We start from the raw sequence: 20,441 nt of genomic DNA on the forward strand, positions 1-20,441 counted from the left end.
TAAAATTTTAAGGGCTATAGTCAATGTTTTGGCTAAGTAAAAAAAATGTACGACACTTTTACATAAATTCTACATTTTATGTTCAAGTAAAAATTCAAACTGTTGTATCTTAAACTTAATGAAAAAACAGAAACTATTTTACTATTTTATTAATAATTCAGGTTCTAAAACATTAATATTAAAAGTTCAAGGAAAAAACTTTGTAAAACATTGGTATACAATTCGTCTCAAAACTGTTAATTGAACCGAATATTTTACATTGTTTTAAAACAAGTCGTATTATGATAATGTTACATTAAAAAACAATTCAAAAATTAATAATTAAGCGTACATAAAAAACGAGAACCAAGATTTATTTTATCTGGAGTACAAAATTTGGCAAAATTCAGAATAATTGTAATACCAATTTTATATAATTGCAAAACCTATAAAATAATCAAGACAAATTATTATGTATTCATAAGTACTATAAGCAATAGAGTTCAAATAAGAATTTATATATTTTATTCAAGTTTTCAAACAAGTAAATAAATAAGAAAAATGCAATTAGTCAGAGTTTTTTTCTTTCAACTTTCATTCGATATAATTTTAATAAACAATCAGAAACATGATGAAAAAAGACAATAGAAATACAAAGATTTTAGTTATTTCATTTCATTGTATAGCAGAAGTCTTAGTTCACGTTGGTTAATGGCATACAAGAATCATGGTTGCCACTTTTCAAAGCAAATAAATTAGCTCAAGTTTTCAATTACTCACTGATAAGTACTTTTGGTCCAGCTTTTATTGGCGTCTTAACTTAAAAGCATAGATTTTTGTCATTTAAAAAACACGGTTGAAATAGTTGATTATTTTATTAATGCTGGCATAAAAAAATGCGTATCGTCAAAAAGCCTGGTGTTACATGCACTTTTTGGATCAAACAACCGGTTAATAAATAATATAAAAATTGGTATCATATAAAGTTGGGTCAAATGTTTTCACTTAAGGGTTGAAAAATGATAAAAATACATTTATAATCCATCTTAAAAACATTCCTAAATTCCAATGCATGGATCTTTGTTTCCTGTATATACCCAAATTTATCTGGAGTTTTCAAAACTTCTATTCGCTGTAGAAAGTGGCAACCACGAAAAACACAATGTTTCCCAGAAAACAGTGAAAATTTTTATCAGTTTTTTGTGTGTGTATTTTAAAAAACGTCATTGGCATTTTCGACTTTAAGGTTTTATGATTTCACTTTTTTTTCAACTGAAACGGACAAAAAATAAGCAAGCATTGAAAGTAATGAAAATCACAAAAAGACGTTCAACGGGTTGATTACATGTTGTTTGAAGTCAAAAATTTTAAGTCGAAGAAAAAAATTAACTTTATTACTGCACAATAAAAAGATCGTCGTCTAAACTTAACAAATTTTGATTCCTTTAAATAATAAGTTCTAAAATTTTATCAACTTTGGATGGGGAAAGGTTTTTTAACATTCATAAGCAAATATCGTTAAAATTATAATCAAATGTTGAATCGCCTTATTTTATATTTGCAAAACTTAAAGACAAGTTAATCCAAAACAAAGCAATCAAAATAAAAAAAGTAAGAACGCTATATATAGCTTGCATGCTTATGGCTCGATGACTTGGTTTAAAATCTATAAAGGGTTTTCGTTAAATGATGAACTCTAAAAGTAAAAAAAAATATTCATAAATTTAAGCAGATAGTTTAAGAATGTAAAATTGCAGTTTTATAAACATTTTATTACGAATTTTTAAAAGTTTGGGTTGAAAAAAAATCCTAATAAATTTAGAAAAACAGCACATATTAGATATCTTTCAAAAAAAAAAAAAAGAAACCAAATATACTTAGAAATCACATTAATAATAGAACACGTTAAAATTTATAAACTTTAAAATCAACTAACTCATGATAGAAACTGACATTCTAGTTTCTGAAGATCGCAAAAAAATAACACATCTTCCGAAAGAGTTAATGAAAATAAACATCAGTTGTTCAAAACAATTTCAAACACTAAACAATATAAACCTTACACTAAAGTACTCATCTGTTAATAGTTACAGTGAACAACATTACTCCTACGTCAAAAGTTTCCTGAAAAATCCTAAATTTTCAAGGCACGCGCGCACAAAAAAAAAAGACTAACCTAGAATGTTTAAAAGCACGAAAACACGGAGGCAACGAAAAAAAAAACAAAAGTATCTAATCATAAACAAAATACGATATACTCCCAAATATAGTGCAAGAGAAATGAATATACTTCAGTATTAGTAAATGGAGGTGATTACGAAGAGTTTGATTGGTTAATTTACAGCCTTGTTGTTGGGTTGACTAGATTCGAGCTTGTGATTTTCACGTTTTCTATGGAGCCCTGTAAAAAAAAAATATTTGGTAAAAATATCAAATACTAGTAAATTGTGTGCTTTGTAAAGCTCGAAGTTAAAAATTATTGGTAGAACTATGCAGGTGAAACCTAAATGCACATTCAAACACTAAGTACATAGGGTGTAACGAATTTTTTTAATACCACTTAACCTAATAATACTCTATTACTAGCACAAGTGTTTTTTGGGAACATTTTTGTGCACACTAAGTCATTTAGTATTTATATTTTTTGTTAATTAACTAGTCTTATTATGGTAAATTGCTTTTATTCTATTAAAATTAGTTTCGAATTACTCTTTTAATTAAACTTAAATTTTTAAAATCAATCAACAAAAATGAAATTGTAGTAATTAATTTAGAGAATACTTAACAAAAATACTATCATTTTGGCTTTTTTTTACTACTAAGTATATTATAACTTATTGGAACGATCTTAAAAATATTTTGAAAATGAAGTTATATAAAAACTTACCAGCTTGAAAAAAATAGCACTGCTTAGTCAAAAAATTGAGCAAAATAAATAAATGAACTGCACATGTTTAATATTTTAATTCCTGTTACTAAATAGATAAAATAACTACAACTGTTTAACAGAATAAAATGTTTTCAGCAGGCTGCTATTACTAGTTTTTAATTAATTTTTTTTTATTACAGGACTGCTACTTTTTATAAAAGCAAAGCAACTACCCTGCGTTACCTTGAGTTAATGAATTAAACAATTAATACTGATATTATCAATAAATATTAATAATAAATAAAATAATAATTAAAATAATTAATAAATGAGTAGCTTAACTAGTTTAGTAAAACAGCAAGGCGGGAGATTTAATTAACGTGAATTTTAGAAAAAAAAATCAATAAAAACAACAAATAAACTTAAATAGTCAGAAAATAAACCACCTAATTAAAACTAGACTGCGTTTTGCAAAAAAAAAAGCTACAAACTATTTCAAGTGTTTGAGTTTTTTCAAAACTTTAAAACTAGCGAGTGGCTTTTAATTTTACCAAACCTACTTTTATACCAAACTATAAAATAAATATTTTAGAGCTTACAACGCAGAAAAAATGAGCATAGCAAACAATAATATTGGCTGTGTCAATATTGAAATGTATAACACAAAATTTACATATTAGGTAATACTAGTTGTGTACTTTTAGGACATTATACCTTATCAAACAGTTAATTGGCATTATATACCAATAACTACTTTTAATTTAACTTTTAATACTTGTTTATTTCTAAAGTTTTTATAGTATTTTATTCTAATACACAAGTGAGATCTTCTAACTAACAAAATATAAAGGATTTTAGCTTTAGTGATGTTTTAGGTCAGCTTGACTGAATAGGTGTCAAAAATTCAGGAGGGAAAACTTTTGCACGGGTTCAAACATTTTTTTAATTAACTTGTTTATTTTTTTACTCTAACTGTTAACCCAACCGTTACCATCAGTCATTATTTTATTATTGTCATTATTATTATTTCTTTGGTAATTTTTAATTACTTGCTTTTCTTTTTATTTTTTTTTTGTGCAAAAGTGTCTTCGTGCATTTTTGACCCGTCCCCCGTTTGAACACTGCAAGTTAACTGGTTGAAAAAGAAAAAAAATATGGGCACTAAAGTTTAAGTGCTTAATCTATACAAATGTCCTGTATCAAAAAAAAATATCAAATTACAACACAACACTTATTTAATATAAAATTGTCATTAGGTTATTATTAAGTTAAGTATTTAAATAGATTTGCTTATATACTCCAATAAAAACAGTTTTATGGCGGTTTACACTGCAATGATATTTTCTATTAGCTATAAAGTATTTGATATAACAACAAGTAATTTAACTACTAAGTTTTGTACAACACTTTTATAATATTTAAAACAACATAATGTGTTTTTACACTATAATCTACTTGAGTGTTTAAAATAAAAACAAGTTGTTAAAGTTTTTATTTTACAAAACAAGTAAATAAATCACTGCGGCATTTGAAATTTGGAAATAAATTAAATAATATTATCATTATGCAAATACGTATTATAATAACAAGATATAACAAATTTAACTAATTGTAATTCTTGATAATTTAGACTAAGTTTGTAAATAAACAATTTATATAGCAAACTAACAGTAATATTTGACAAGTCAAAAGAAACTTTAAAAAGTCCAATGTTGTTCCGACGCAAGTAATTTTGATACAGCTCAAACCAACTGTAAATAAAAAATATTTATAATAATCAATTTTAATTTTTATTCTATCAGCAATTTTAAGACTCACTAGGTATGTGTTTCCATTATTTTGTAATTTTTAGTACCTTTCGTTACAAGTATCAAAGAGTTACAAAAAAAAAACAATAAACACTTATAATTAACCTCTTTCATATTACTTAAATTTAAAAACGAACAAAAAAACTTTGTCAGCAAAAAATATATTTAGACAGTTATTCAAATACTTACAAGTTTTGCAAAAACATAACTATAAAAAAACTTTTTTTCTTATCTTTTAAATTTCTTACCAAAGCTATTGTTTAGTGTGAGCAAAATTTTTTGTTTTATTTACCTACTTACATATCTAAATATTTTAGCATAGAAAAGGGAAAAACTAAATCAATTTAAGTCCATAGAATGGTGAAAACTACTTTCAAAAACAAAAATGCAACAAGTCATTACTTCAGTATACAATTGAAAGTCTCAATTTAAATTAATAAAAAAACTTACTTTAAATTAGTAGAGTGATTTAAAAAAAAAAAAAAAACTTTTCAATATTGAAAAGTAAACTAAATAAAAAATACAGCTAGTATACTTAGAGGTCAGTCTGATTTGGATATTTGATTGGTCAGCAAAAATTAAGTTTTTTTTTATGTTATTTTTAACTTTAATAATTTTAACTTTTATTTTAAATGTTCAGATAATTTGGGTTAGGGATAAAGGTATAAATAAAAAAAAATAACAAAAAAAGTTTTTAAAAATTTGCTGATTTAGCAAACATGCAAATCAGACGGACCTTCAAGTAAATTTCCCACTATTGAAAATTAAACGAACAAAGAAACCAACTTTCTGGCAGTTGCGAAGTCTGGAAACCTCACAACGATGGTTTTTCGCCCTTTGTCATGGAAGATCATTTTGGCGTTGGTGCAAGTGAACAGCTTGAAATCGTCGAAATTAGTCAGTAGCAGGTTTGCTGGAAGATTCAAAGCGGAATTTGCCTGTAAAACAACGTATTTTACAGTAATGTGTTTAACAATGTGTTTAAAACAATGTGTTTAATAGTAATTAATATTGAGTGAAATAATTGTTAAGAACTTTTCTACAACTGATAGATTTTTTACATTTTTGATATGGTTTCATATAAAAAAAAATATTATATTTTCATATACTTAGTATCAAAATTAGTCAATAGCAGGTTTACTAGAAGATAAAGCAGAAGTTGTCTGTGAAGTCATGAAAAATCATTTCACAAGAATTGTTCTACAATTAATTTTTATTTTTTATAGCACAGGTTTGTTTAAAATTTTACTTGTATTTGACTTCATCTGTTATATCAGGAGTTATCTGTAAAATAACAATATAAAAAATAAATGAACAAACATTAAACCATATAAAATAAAAAGTTATTAAGACCACTGAAAAATTATTGCATTTTTCGTGTGCTTCCTCATGGCTCATTTGCTTGGTTTATTAGGCATGGCAGTATGCCGTGTAGGTTTTTGGAAATCTTTTTAAGGTTCTTGTTAAAAAAGTACTGTAATGCTACTTTAAATGCTTTTAGCGACAAAAAAAATGTTTACATGATAAATTTTTCATATCTGATCAAAATTAAATTGTTCTACATGTTAAAAATTGTTTGAAACTCCTGGTTTTTGACAAAACTTCTATGATAACAGGTGTTCCAGTTTTTTGCCAAATTGTTTATTGTCAGATTACAGGTGTTTTAAGGATTCCAGGTTTTATGACAAACCTGACATAGTTATTTAAAACAAGCAATGTTTTTTATTAACAATTGTAGAAATGTAAATAATATTATTTTATAAAATGAAAAAGAGTAAATTAAAAAAAAGCTACTATATATAATTAAATTAAAAAACCAAAAAATGCACATACTATTATGTTTGTACCAACTTGTACCCAATCAAATTTTAATTATTTACATGTAATAATTGTTTTAAATTCAAAATTTTTTCCAGTTTTTTTACTACAAAGTTTATATAATAACAGTTCTCCAGTTATTTTTTCCTAAATTGTCAGATTACAGGTGTTTAAAGGATTCCAGGTTATATGGCAATCCTGGAAAAGTCAAAAACTATTTATTTTATGCTTTTTAGAAACAACTGTAGCAATGTAGATGATATACAAACTAATGTTAATATTAAAACTTTTAATCAAACCAAAACAAGAACAAAAATACCCATTATGCATATTATACAGATAAATGTAGTCCAATACTGCTTATCTTCATTTTAAGTGAATATTTGAAATTGAATGCATAACAAGCGCTATACTTAATACATTAACTAACTTTTAAGCTAATGTTTTCTCATAACTTTTATTTAAAAATCTGCTCTAACTACAAAAATCTGGACAACTATTTGAACATAATTTATAATGTTAATTTGCTTGTTTTTTTTCAATGAAAGAAATCAATTTCTTTGAATCTCATTTTTTAAATAAATAATAATTTTATTAAATTATTAATATTTGACAACATCGGAATTTTGTGCCGCTGAAATCTGGTAACAAGTAGAGAAATGTTGTATAGTCAACACAAATAATTATAAATAAATACTCTGAAATAGGTTCAGTCATTTTCGTTTAACACTTACAAGTCGATGACTTACAAGTCAAAAATTCTGACGACGTAATAATATTATTCTAAAAACCAAAATGTAAAAAACGAAAACTTTCTTTGACAGTATACAATACACAGTCTTAAACTTTTTATATTTCTATGAAAGCATTACAATTCAAAAAGTTTAAAGTATGTTTTTTTTCTGATGACTTAAAAAATATTTTAAATTTTATTTTAACAACTCAATCTTTTTGTCTTGTGTAAAAAATTTAAAGTTTTTATTGGTTATCTTAAAACTTACTACAAGGAATATGATACAAATTACCAGCTAATGTCTTAAGCATGAAGAAAATTAAACCATAAGCAATAAAAATAATTAAACTTTTATTTTTTTAGTGAATATTTTTTAAGAAAGCAGTTTTCACAATAAACGTTTTCTTAGTATCATTACACAATCAGTTATTTTAACTTCATAACTCAGTTAATTGCTTCCTATTTGTACAAAAACTTAATCAAAACTGTAAAATTTTGAATAAAACTCAATGACTTACAGAACCACTTACAACAACCCTTGCAAACGGATTTTTTCAACAGCAAAAAAAAAAAAAAAAAATAGAGCAGAAATACAGAAAATAAACAGCAAAAAACTAACAAGGTTTGCAAAGAGCAGCGGATTGGTGGCGAAAGGGTTGGCGTTCAAAGTTGGAAAAACGTTATGACTCATCATGAGACTGGCTCGCGTATGATTGAGGGCTGGCAGTCGCGCTTGCGGGTAAACACCCGAGTTAGAACCGTGATGTGCGGGAGGGCAAATTTGCAGTTGTGGAGGGAAATACCCCAAACTGTTACTCATGCTATTAGGAGGAGGGGGGAGGGCGTTGTTGTGTCTCGTGCAGTCATGGAAGAGGCGCTCGAACGTGCACATGTGCGGCACTTTGGTCATTTCGCCCATTTTGCTGTTTTCCGGGTAGACCAGGGCCACCTTGCATTTGAACGACTCGGCTTTCGGCAGGTCCTGCGTCTGAATTCGGTGACCTGTGGTAATAATTTTTTTTGATAATTTTTTTAGTTTTTGTTGTGTTAGAACATAAATATTACACAGTTTAAGTTCTTTAAATATAATTAAAATTTAGTTGCAACTTTTTTTTTTTAGGTCAAATTTAGGTTAATTAATTTTCCTGGGTCTGAACTCAATGGCCTGTTGAAATTATTTTGAAAGCTTTCGTTGTGTAAAAACATAAGTAATGTACCGTCTAAATTTTGATCAAATTTTTATAGTCTAGCAGCATTTTTTAGTTTAAAATTTTTCTTCAAGTTTTAATCACAGTGAATAGCTTTTTTTAACATGTGGTTGAAATTTTAAATTAATTGGGCAATACGCGGTAGCTTATCTTTTTAAGCTTTTTGCTTAAGAATTTTATCTAAAAAAAACTTTAACAATATTTACAACTAACTTTGCTACTTTAAAATAAGCTACAGCCAATTTTAGTAACTTGTGCAAATCTTATTTTAACTTAATTGTTTTGTAACAATTAGTTTGAAAAAAAAATTATAACAAATGCTTGTACTATATGTTTATAATTTTATTAATTTTGTTTTTCAGTACCATTAAACAAAGTTAAAAATATCTTTGCGCATGGATACTCCTAAAAACTAAAATTTAGGTTTTGTACACCTTTTTTTAAAAGCTCAAGTTTTACAACTAATTACTTAGATAAACGTAAAAACTATTTTTTAAAACGCCATTTTAACTTTATAGTATAATCCAAGTGATTCATAATTGAACTTAATAGCTTCACAATGACTCGTATGAATAGTTTTTGTATTGTATGTACAGAATAGCATTAAAATAAATAAATGTTAACAAACTATCTTGTTGCTTATTTTATATTATTATCTACTGTAAACATTATTGGTTTTAGTTATTGCAAAAATGAGCACAATATTATTTTCACAAACTTTTACATTTTATACTATATGTACAAAATACTTAAAACATTCACAAGGTATAAAAAATTTATAATTACAAATCCAAATACAACTAAGTACTAACTTTTTATAATTAATATCAATTTTGTTAACAAATCATAATTAAATTTAAAACTTTTTCAATGTTTAATATTTCTCTCGAATCCGATAAACTACTTAATTAATAACATTTAAATTACCCAAATAACTAAAATTTTTATTAGTATCAATTTAAAAATAAGCTTACAAACCAAATTAATTTATTCAATTTTAAAATGTTTAATTTAAAAGTTTCTGATTGAGCAAATACTACTTAATTATTGCTTATTTTTACTAACAACTTTTAATACTAATTTTTAATAATTACCACCAGTTTAACTCTATGCTTAAAATTAAAATGTATTATTAAATAGAATTTTTTTTTTCAATATTTCCACAAGTTGTACAAACAAAAACCATAAAATAAACTGATTATTAATAATAATTTTTTTAAATATAAATAATTTTATAAACATCATAACCAATTTAGCTCAACTAAGTCTGATTTAAACTTACTTCAAACCTAGACTCCTTATTTAATATTAATTATAGTATTTTTTAATACTAACAATATCAATACCACCAATTTAACTGTACAATAGCTATACATTTTACATTTCATTTTATTTTATAAACCATACAATTTTAAACCTTAAAATTATTTTAAATACGTTTAAAAGTCATGAAAAATTTAATTATTTATACAATTAATTTTCTTCATATAATTAAACTAGCCACTTAACACAAACATTTTTCCCTGTCATTTGTACTGTTTACTTGAATTTAGTTTCATTTATTAATAGCTATAGAATATTTACCATACTTCTTTCTAAATATCATCAAACTTACCATTTATTATGTTCTGAATAATATTTCAAACTTTTACTAATATATATGTATATATTAACACAGGGGTCGGCAGGTCAAAAATAAACGTTTTTTTATGTGCTTTAAAAAAAATATTTTAAGACAATTTTTTCGAACAAAAAAAATTTAGGCGATAGATTATCCTTTAAATATAATACTAAAATTTTATTTTATTGTTTTCGAAAATAATAGTACATTAAACTATATGAATAAAAATTTTAATGTGGCCCGCGGGCCGCAGTTTGCCGACCCCTGTATTAACATAACACTAAAATTTTAAATGCAATTGTTTCACTGTTTTGTTAAACAGAACAGATCTTCAGTTTGTTTATTCAGGGTTGCCACTCGTGTTTTCAAAATGTTTTCCAGGTTTTTCAAATTTCTTCAAGGTTCTTAAAGGTACACATTTTTGGATCTTTTTTTAGTTTAAAGTTGAATTTAAGGTAAGAAACTGTGTTAAATAGTATAAAAAGATTGAAAAGGTACTGTAAAGCTACTTAAAACGTGTTTTTTTATAAAAAAATTTTTAGTGATGACAAAATTTTTTTATCTATATGATAAATTTTTTGAGTCAAACTGAAATTTTACTACCGAACTTAAAAATTCTTAAAAATTCCAGGTTTATCTAGGTTTTTTGTTCAAAATTCAAGGTTTTTCAAGTTTTTTTTCAAAATTTCTTAATTTTCAGGTTTTTTCAAGTTATTTTTGCCTAAAATGTCAAATTCCAGGTTTTTCCAGGATTCCAGGTAAAGTGGCAACCCTGTTTATTGTAATAACATCTTAAAAAATATATCTCTATGTATTTTTTATTATTGTATTTATAATTATATAAATATATATCTGTATATACTAATAAAACACTAAGTAATCAAATGCAATCATTTTACTATTCTCTTAAACATAACAGATCTTCAGTTTGTTTATTGTAATGTTATCTTAGAACATATGTCAAAGTGTACATCAGTTTAAGCAAAAACTTTAAGGATCGTTACGTCACTAAATAAAAAAAAATATATATAAACATACTACTTTGTGATATACTACCATTAACAAAACTAACCGCTCAAAACAAACATTTCTCCCGTGTGCCTGTACTCCTCATAGAACTTCATCATTTCTTTTCTGAATGTCGAATGCGAGTAAATCTTACCGTGGTTGTTTTGCTTGTAATTGTGAACTACTCGTACCTAAAAAATTTAATAAGGAAATTATCTAATGAATAACTAAAACATATTAATTTTAACTTCATCAAACCTGAAAGATATAAGAAATTTCAAGTCTATTTATATCCAACAATACAATTAGAAATCTAACTCTAATAAAATTAGAGTATATTTATTTTTTCTCAAAAAACAAGTTATCTTTTTTTTAATAAATGGAAACAATAAATTATACAAACAATCTTTGTGCTTTATTTTAAGATTTTTTAAGACTTTTTGTTGTTTGAGAGGACTAATAAAAAAAAGGTTACTAGAATGTTTGCGCAATTTATTTGCAATCCAATCCAACTTTTTTTAAAGCAGCATTCATACATGCTTAAACTTCCTGCATTTGCAAAAATCTAAAACTGCACAGCTCTTAAACGTGCAGAATAAATATTGCTGTTTGACTGAAAACCTTCATCTAGCATTTTATTTATCTTTATAATGGTTATAGTGGGAAAACACTTAAAAATTTTGTTTTCTGTGCTTCTATTGCGAACTTAAAGACTTCAGACACCTTTTAGACATACCATTCTAAAACATTTTGTAAAACATGGGAAACTACTAGAGCTATTTTTTATATCTATAGTTGAAAAATGACTTTTTTTTTGAATTTGTTAAACTCTAAACAGATATGATTATTTATTTAAATATGGTGTTTTGGGTTTTTTAATGTCTTCCAATATGTTGGTAATTTAAATTGTAATTCAAATTACCAGCAATAATAAACTGAATTTAATTAATTTCTGTTTAATAGTAATAATCAAGTTTAAAAAGAGTAAGTTTAAATACCTTAATTTTCTTATAAATTTGCCTTAAAAAACAATAACTTTTTTTTTTAATTTGGAAATTTACAGTACAGCACAGCTTTATGTTAAACTTGTTTGCAGCCTTTTATATGACTAGTAAAATACTTTACATGGACAGATATTTTAAATAATTATTTATGAGCATTAAAAATAGGCTGAAGTATAAAACATGTTTATGACTACTGAATAATTTAAATGCAAATGACTCCTTACCTAATAAACCACTTCGTTAAACTAAAAAAACATAAGCACAAAATAGGGGCGATTTAGAATAAAAAGGTTAAGGGCATTAGTATAAAACCTAGGTATTTTAAATCGGTGTTTAAAATATGTACCTTAAACTAACTTAAAATCTAAACTAATATTTGCTTAGTAAGCATTGTGTAAAGCGCTTAACTTAAATTACAAAGTAATAAGTACACTAAGATACAGGCTAAAAAAAATACAAATGTTCAAATAAGTACATAACAGAAAGTAAGTGCTTAAAAAGATTAAAAAAAAACCTATAAACACACTCTTTTTTTTAGAAATAAAACCCTTAGCCACCAAACTACTCAGCTAAACTTCATAAAGTATTATTTGTTACACAAACCAAGTAAAATATCAAATAAAAACTACCGATTTTTACATTTACACATAAGCAATCTACTAACTGAAGCCTGAGTGAGTTCTCTCTCAACTTCTGTGAAATTCTGTCGGCTTCTCGGCTCTGAATGTTTGTAATCAAAGAAAACGAGAATCTTTCGAACAGTTTTTCCTTGGCCTGAAAACAGTTTAGTTTCTTGTTTGCGAGCAAAACGAATTTGACACTTAAGTAGAGCATTTAAAAAACACACTTATCAAATGTTTGCTACAAACAAGGCTACTTTTTTATTTTAGCTGCAAAAACTCAATGTAACATTCATTTCATGAGGTTCGATGGTAACCAGTCGTGTTTTTAAATTATCAAAGTGGTAAAAAGCAATTTGTTTGAAGCACAAAACATCAACTTACTTTGGTAAATTTGCTTTATTTTGTTGATGACTTTAGTTGGGCTATGGTGAGGTTGCATGGGGCAGGTTTCGTAGTCCCAGAACACGTGCACAATCTAAAATTGTATTTTACAATACATGTTTTCAGCTGATGTGTCACAATACAGTTTGTTTTTCCCGATAAGTTTACTTGGTGGCACATTGTTTTTTGATTTAGGGTATGATTGTATCAAAATAAAAAACAAATTTTAGAATTTAGCGAAACATTTTGAAAACTCTAATGAAAACTTTATAACATGTTTTATTTTGTAGTAACATATACTCTTTTAATTTTTAGATTTTAAACTGTTTTTTTCTTATAAACTATAACATAACAATTCAACAAATAATACTTAAACTTTAAATTTATTGTACATATTGTAACAGACAGTTTAAAAAGTATTGGTAACTACGGTTTTTTAGTACAAATCTACACCAACTTTAAATCAAATACTTTAGTTTAATTGATTTTTCATATGTAAATCAAGCTTACCGAGTTGACAGTGTCCGCAATCTTCTTGCAGTGCCGCACGATGTCGCTCTTTATCTTGAGCTCCCTCTGGCACCTGAAAAGCTCGTCCTGCGTCCATTTGAGCTGGCCTGCCAAGTCCACCGGCTCGTTCTTGTTGGACCTGCGTTCCAAGTCATCTTCGTCGTCAAACAGCTCGACCACTTGGATTTCCTCCTGGCAGGGTGGACTATCAGCAAAAACGGAACGGTTTGAAGAGCTTTTGTTTACTGGCCTTGTAATAGAAAGCTCCCTGCTGCTAACATTGTTGTTTGGTATGGGTAAAAAGCAAGATTCAGGAATAATTTTGGTTAAGTTATCTGGTTTACTGTAGGCTTGTTTTGATTCATTTACAGACTCATTGTTACTTTGTAGCGTTTCAGTGAAGCTTATTTTGTTAAAGGAATTCAAATCTACAATTTCATCTTCCGCAACTGTTGTTTCGTCAGATTTTGAAACTATTGTGGTGGACAGAGACTCGTTGAAACAGTTGCTGATTTGTTGAGGGTTTTTGATTTCTTGTTTTTTTTCTGGCGACTTGCTGTGGTTGAAAAATTCAAACTGGTCCAAGGTCTTTATTCTGTTTGTTTTCTTGGGTGTGCTGCTGAATTGTTGGCACTCTTGCCCTCTTGAGTGAGGGCTCAGGAGGCCCTCACTGCTTGAAGATTCGGAACTACTGTTGTTTGAAGATTTGGAACTACTGTTACTTGAAGATTGAGAGTTGCTCGAAGAACTGTTGCTCGAAGATTGAGAGTCATTGTTGCTCGAAGATTGGGAACTACTGCTATTTGAAGATTGAGAATTACTGTTACTTGGAGATTGAGAACTGGATTGGTTGCTTGTGCAAGGGAGTAAGGAAGAAGCCTGTTAAAATATTTGAGAGTAAAGAAGCTATAAGTGCAGTTAGTTATTTTTCTCTAAACTGAAAGTTTTGTTTTTTTATGTACAATGGTTTGTATAAAAAGGTATATTAATGGTGTTCTGTACTATATTTCAAATAAAATCATAAAATCAAGTTAATGCTAAAAAATTTTTGTAAAATAAGTTTTTTTTTATCTAGTGGCCTATAAAAGTAATTCTTGATTTGCAGCAAGTGTTTTTCTAGCTATTAATGTGTATATTTAGAAACTTTAAGAACACTGATTAGATTATGGTTTTATTTAAACTTTTATAAAAAACTTAAATTACTTATTAAAATTAATTTTTAGATAACATTAATTTACTATTTAAGTATTCAAATTCAAGTAGATTTACTTGAATAGTTAACAGTTAGATTTATTCACATAGAAAAACTTAAGTTAAACTGTGAATGGTAAAACCTTTATAAGCTGATTTCATTTCACTGTTTTATATAAATATATGTAACAGTTAAGAAGTTAAGCTTTTTGTAAAGTTGTTGAGCAAGTTTGTAAAACTTTTAGTCTTTTTAGACAAAATTATTTTTGTATAATGTAAAAAATTTACTCAAAATAAAGTTTTTACTAGTAGAATACTATAAGTAATGCTTATAATAACAGTTTATGTTTTGAAAAGTTTAAATAACAGTTCCAGAAATTTCTAGTTACTTAACATTAAAAAATTGTATGGAAAGTTGTACAAACTTGTACAACACAAACTACTTGTAAAACTCAGTCTTTTAAATAAACTTCAAGTGGATTAGTCATTTAAAGATTTTACAAACTTGTACTTAACAATTGATTAAAAAAATCAAAATATCATGTATATAAATTAGCATACTAATACAAAAAGAAATAACTGGCATATGTGTATCAATTGTTACTTAACAATTTTATTTAACTTTACTTTGTAAATAAAAAACCAAATTTTACCTGTGTATCGCTATTTTTCTCAAAGTACTCTTCATTGCTTGAAGGGGACATCCTGGCACTGGAGCCGCTGGAGCAAGTAATAACGCTGCTGGGCCGCTTCAAGCTGCCGCTCGGACTAACAAGACAACTGTTGTTGTTAGAATAGTTTGAAACGGGGTCGGCAGAACTCAAGTTGTTTGTGGGCAAAACTGTTTTGGAATTGTAAAGGTGCCTGTGGGCAAAACCTGGACCACTGTTTTGGAGGAAATATTCGGGAGGTTTCAGTGTGGTCTGTTTGACATAAGCTGCCAGAGGTCTTTTCATTGGTTTCTGCGGAGAAGTTGGACTCGTGTCACCCACATCCAACGGATCAGAGCCCAAAGTCTGGTAAAAACAAATTGTGATAAAAAATTTGTTAATCAAATTGATTTCACAAATCACATACGACAGAGTTACTAGTTAATGTTTGAGCTAAACTTTTGTATAATTTAAAGAAATTGCTTCATACAAAAACATAACTAACTAGTATAAATTTAATCTACTTTATAAAAATGTTAAGTTTAAAAGTATACTTATTGTAAAAATATAATAAAGTTGTTAACATATAAAATCTTAAGTTATAAACTTCCAACCTTTCTCCAATCGAAACTTTTGGTTTTTAGCATTATTATGACTGTTAATTAAACACTTTAAAATTTATTTAATATTTAATAGAAAAGTATTTTTTCAAAGTAGCTTGTACCAAAGTGATAAACAACTCTAAACTGTATAAGTTGAAAGTATTTAGTTATAATTTTTTAACTAGTACAAGGTTTATAAAACCAAAAAATTTTTAAGTCAAAAAAAGTTTTTTTAACTCTCTTTTACCAAAACAACTTTAGAATTTAAAGAATTTTGTATGTAAGGTTTGTGATTAATTTTATTAATGAAATTTATAAACAAACTTTTGGCAGAACTTTAAGAAGTTTAATTTAACTTTTACAACAAGAAAGTGAGCTTTGATAGATAAAATAGATAATATGTATTAAGTTTTTTTAACATTTAACAATAATGATAATATCAATACTAAAATATAATAAATAAAATGACAAAACTATATAATAAAAAACAATAATAAATTTTTAATGCACATTTAAAGGATTCAGTAAAAAAACCTAATTCATATTATAATACTAGCTTATTAGCTATTAAAATGAGGAAAATTAAATATTAAGAAGGTTACTTTTAGATAATCAGGGTTGCCACTGACTTTTAACAAATTTTTTCCAGGTTTTCAAAATTCCTTTAAAGTTTTTCAAAGTACTTGTTTATGGGTCTATTTTCAGTATAAAGTTAAGTTTAAGGTAAATAACTGTGTTAAATAGTATAAAAACATTGAAAAGATACTGTAGAGCTACTTCAAATGTGTTTTTCAATAAAAAAATTTAATGATGACAAAAAACTTTTATCTATATGGTAGATTTTTTGTGTCAAATCCAAACTTTTCTAATTAACATGTAAAATTGTTTTAAATTCCAGGATTTTAAGTATTTTTTGTTCAAAATTCCAGTTTTTTTCAAATTTCTCAAACTCTAGGTTTTTCCAGGTAAAGTGGCAACCCTGAATTTGTTGTTATAACAATTGACTGACAGTTGTTATAAATTTGCTTTACTTTTGCATAGTTTTTTGTGGCCTTTAAAGATTAGCTACTTTGAATCATTACAAAGTTTTTTTTGTTTAAAAAAACTACTAAGAATGTATACACTTAAAATTAACAAGTAAGTTACAACTATTAATATAAGCTCCTTAACTTTTATTACCTCTAATGTATTGTACCTAATACAAAGCTAATTAATTAAATTTTGTACTATGGGCCCTTATCATAACTAAAAACATTGACTGAAAATATAAAATTAGTATTCTGAATTTGTAAAATTAGCATTTAGTAATAATGTCAAAACTAGACTGAGTTGGCTTGAGTTTTTTAATTTAAAACAAGCCTGATTTATCACAAGTAGCTTGAGTGTGTTGTTAGAGCTCTGTAAGTAATAAGGATAAACATACTATTAAAAAATTATTAAAAAAAAAACATCTCTTTTGTTGTTAAAATATTATTAAAGTTTTTTTGGGAGGGTTTGTTTTTTCATTCATATTACTCATTTTTTTGACTAATTTTTGTAATTGTATGGTGATACAAGGTTTTTATTAATAAAATCAAATGGTAAATTGAATTAATTAAAAATATTTTCCATCATAGCTTTATACAAAAACGTAACTGACTAGTACAAATTTTAATATACTTTATAAAAATGTATACTTTAAAAAAATATACTTATTGAAAAAATATAATAAAGCTGTTAACATATAAAATCTAAAGTTAAAAACTTCTAACCTTAATCCAATTGATACTTTCAGCTTTTAGCATTATTATGACTGTTAATTAAACACTTGAAAATTATTTAAATATTTAATAGAAAAGTAGTTTTTCAAAGTAGCTTGTACCAAAGTTGATAAACAACTCTAAACTGTATAAGTTGAAACTATTTAGTTATAATTTTCAACCTTGTACAATCTATGATCAAGGTTCATAAAACCAAAACATTTCGAAGCAAAAAAAAGTTTTTTTAACTCTCTTTTACCATAACAACTTTGGAATTTAAAGAATTTTGTATGTAGGCATTTTAAGTGATTTTATCAAAGAAATTTATATAAAACAAACTTTTGGCAGAATTTTAAGAAGTTTAATTTAACTTTTACAACAAGAAAGTGAGCTTTGATATATAAAATAGATAATATGTATCATGTTTTTTTTAATATTCAACAATAATGAAATTATCAATACTAAAATATAATAAATAAACGACAAAACTATGTAATAAAAAAAAATAATGCATTGAAGGATTCAGTAAAAAACACAATTCATATTATAATACTAGCTTATTAGCTATAAAAATGATGAATATTAAATATTGAGAAGGTTACTTTTAGATAATCAGGGTTGGCACTGACTTTTGGCAAATTTTCTTCAAAATTCCTTTCAGGTTTTAAAATTACTTGTTTATGGGTCTATTTTCAGTATAAACTTAAGTTTAAGGTAAATAACTATGTTAAATAGTATAAAAACATTAAAAAATACTGAAGAGCTACTTCAAATGTGTTTTTTAATAAAAAAATTTTGATGATGACAAAAAACTTTTATCTATATGGTAGTTTTTTTTGTGTCAAATCCAAACTTTTCTACTGAACATGTAAACATTTTTTTAAGTTCTGGGTTTTTAAGTGATTTTTGTTCAAAATTCCAGTATTTTTTCAAATTTCTCAAATTCTAGGTTTTTCCAGGTAAAGTGGCAACCCTGAATTTGTTGTTATAACAATTGACTGACAGTTGTTATAACTTTGCATTACTTTTGCATAGTTTTTTGTGGCTTTTAAAGTTTAGCTGCTTTAAATCTTGACTAAATTTTTTATTAGTAAAACTACTAAGAAAGTATACATATATAGTCAACAAGTAAGTTACAACTCCTAATGTAAGCTCCTTAATTTTTATTTCTCTACTATATTGTACCTAATACCAAGCTAGTTAATTAAATCTTGAACTATGGCTCCTTATCATAACTAAAAACATTGATTGAAAATATAAAATTAGTATTCTGAATTTGTAAAATTAGCATTTTGTAATAATATCTAAACTAGATTGGGTTGGCTTGAGTTTTTTAATTTAAAACAAGCCTGATTTATCACAAGTAGCTTAAGTGTGTTGTTAGAGCTCTGTAAGTAATAAGGATAAAAATACTATTAAAAAACAGTTTAAAAAAATCGATGATTTTGTAGTTAAAATGTTATTTAAGTTTTGTGGGAGGGTTTGTTTTTTCATTCATAATACTCATTTTTTGTTTTTATGACCTATGTTTATAATTGTATGGTGATAGAAGGTTTTTATCAATAAAAACAAATGGTAAATTGAATTCATTAAAATATTTTCAATCATAGTTTTAATTACAAGTAAAATAGCTTAATTTAATAAAATCCATTAATTGCATTACTCTACTTCTTTTCAGACTAACTTATTCTAATAACTGACAGGGTTGCCACTGATTTCTAAGAAATTTCTTCCAGGTTTTTGAAAGTACACAGTTTTGGGTCTAATTCTAGTTTAAAGGTAAGCTAAAGGCCAAAAACTGTGAATAGTATAACAAATTGAAAATATACTCTAAAGCTACTTTAAATTTATTTTTATTTAAAAAAATTAGGATGACAAAAATTATTACCTTTTATTTTAAAGATTTTTTGTGTCAAATCAAAATTTTGCTACTTAACATCAGGTTTGCCAAGTGCTTTTGTCAATTTTTTTCCAGGTTTTTAAATTACACATTTTTGGGTTTATTTTTAGTCTAGAGTTAAGTTTATGGTAAAAAATGTGTTAAATAGTATAAAAACATTGATAAGATACTGTTAAGCTACTTCAAATTTGTTTTTTAGTAAAAAATGTTGATGGTGACAAAAAATTACTATCTACATGATAAAAACAAATTATACAGTAATCTTCCTTTATTCTACCAACATATGTTTCTGTGTGTCAAGGAATCAACACACTTCAACTGGGTTCTGTACACGTTGACACACAGAAACATATGTTGGTAGAATAAAGGAAGATTACTGTATAATTTGTTTTTATTCATAATCCAGTGAAGTTACTTCACTAGGATCTTTTGTTAGCAAACAATTAAACCTAAATTTAGAACAGCTATCTACATGATAGATATTTTGTGTCCAATAAAATTTTTCTAGTTATAATATAAAAATTGCTTAAATTTCCAGTTTTTTTTAATGTTTTTAACCTAAGTTGTCAAACTTCAGATTTTTCTAGGTTTCTAAGTTTTTTGGCAACCCTGCAACATGTAAAAATTAGTTTAAAATTACAGGTTATTCCAGTATTTTATTTAAACTTCTCAAATTCCAAGTTTTTCACCTTTTTTTAGCCTAAATTGTCAAATTATATGTTTTTCCAGGATTCCAGTAATTAAACAATTGAAAATTTTAAGGGTTGATTTTGTTTACCATTACTTGTTGATTAGAC

General features: G+C 26.1%; 1 protein-coding gene across 2 annotated transcripts; it reads right to left on the reverse strand.

Moving 5' to 3' along the window:
* Positions 1-288: 288 nt before the first annotated feature.
* LOC145829181 (uncharacterized) lies at positions 289-19,747 on the reverse strand. 2 transcript variants are annotated; one of them, XM_082936907.1, is made up of 10 exons: positions 19,633-19,747; positions 15,407-15,769; positions 13,563-14,441; positions 13,053-13,146; positions 12,713-12,822; positions 11,109-11,235; positions 7,827-8,209; positions 5,443-5,594; positions 4,518-4,599; positions 289-2,380 (listed from the first exon to the last, which is right to left on the reverse strand). In XM_082936907.1, the coding sequence occupies exons 2-10, from the start codon at positions 15,707-15,709 to the stop codon at positions 2,318-2,320; spliced, it is 2,193 nt and encodes a 730-aa protein (XP_082793033.1). In that variant the 5' UTR covers positions 15,710-15,769; positions 19,633-19,747; the 3' UTR covers positions 289-2,317. The 2 variants fall into 2 exon arrangements, with proteins under 2 accessions (XP_082793033.1, XP_082793032.1); XM_082936906.1 differs by lacking the exon at positions 19,633-19,747 and adding an exon at positions 17,757-17,840.
* Between the last annotated feature and the right edge of the window lie 694 nt (positions 19,748-20,441).

This window comes from Thalia democratica, chromosome 2, assembly GCF_965202585.1.
Source record: "Thalia democratica chromosome 2, ktThaDemo2.hap1.1, whole genome shotgun sequence".
Lineage (NCBI taxonomy): Eukaryota > Metazoa > Chordata > Thaliacea > Salpida > Salpidae > Thalia > Thalia democratica.

Coding starts and splice junctions, on each gene's coding strand:
- LOC145829181 (XM_082936906.1), bottom strand. CDS start 17,789: ATGCTAAAAGCTGAAAGTATCAATTGGATTAAG. Junction 4,600..5,442: donor GACTTCGCAACTGCCAGAAA/GTTGGTTTCTTT, acceptor TTTTATTTACAG/TTGGTTTGAGCTGTATCAAA. Junction 2,381..4,517: donor TTGACTTGTCAAATATTACT/GTTAGTTTGCTA, acceptor TTTTTTTTACAG/GGCTCCATAGAAAACGTGAA.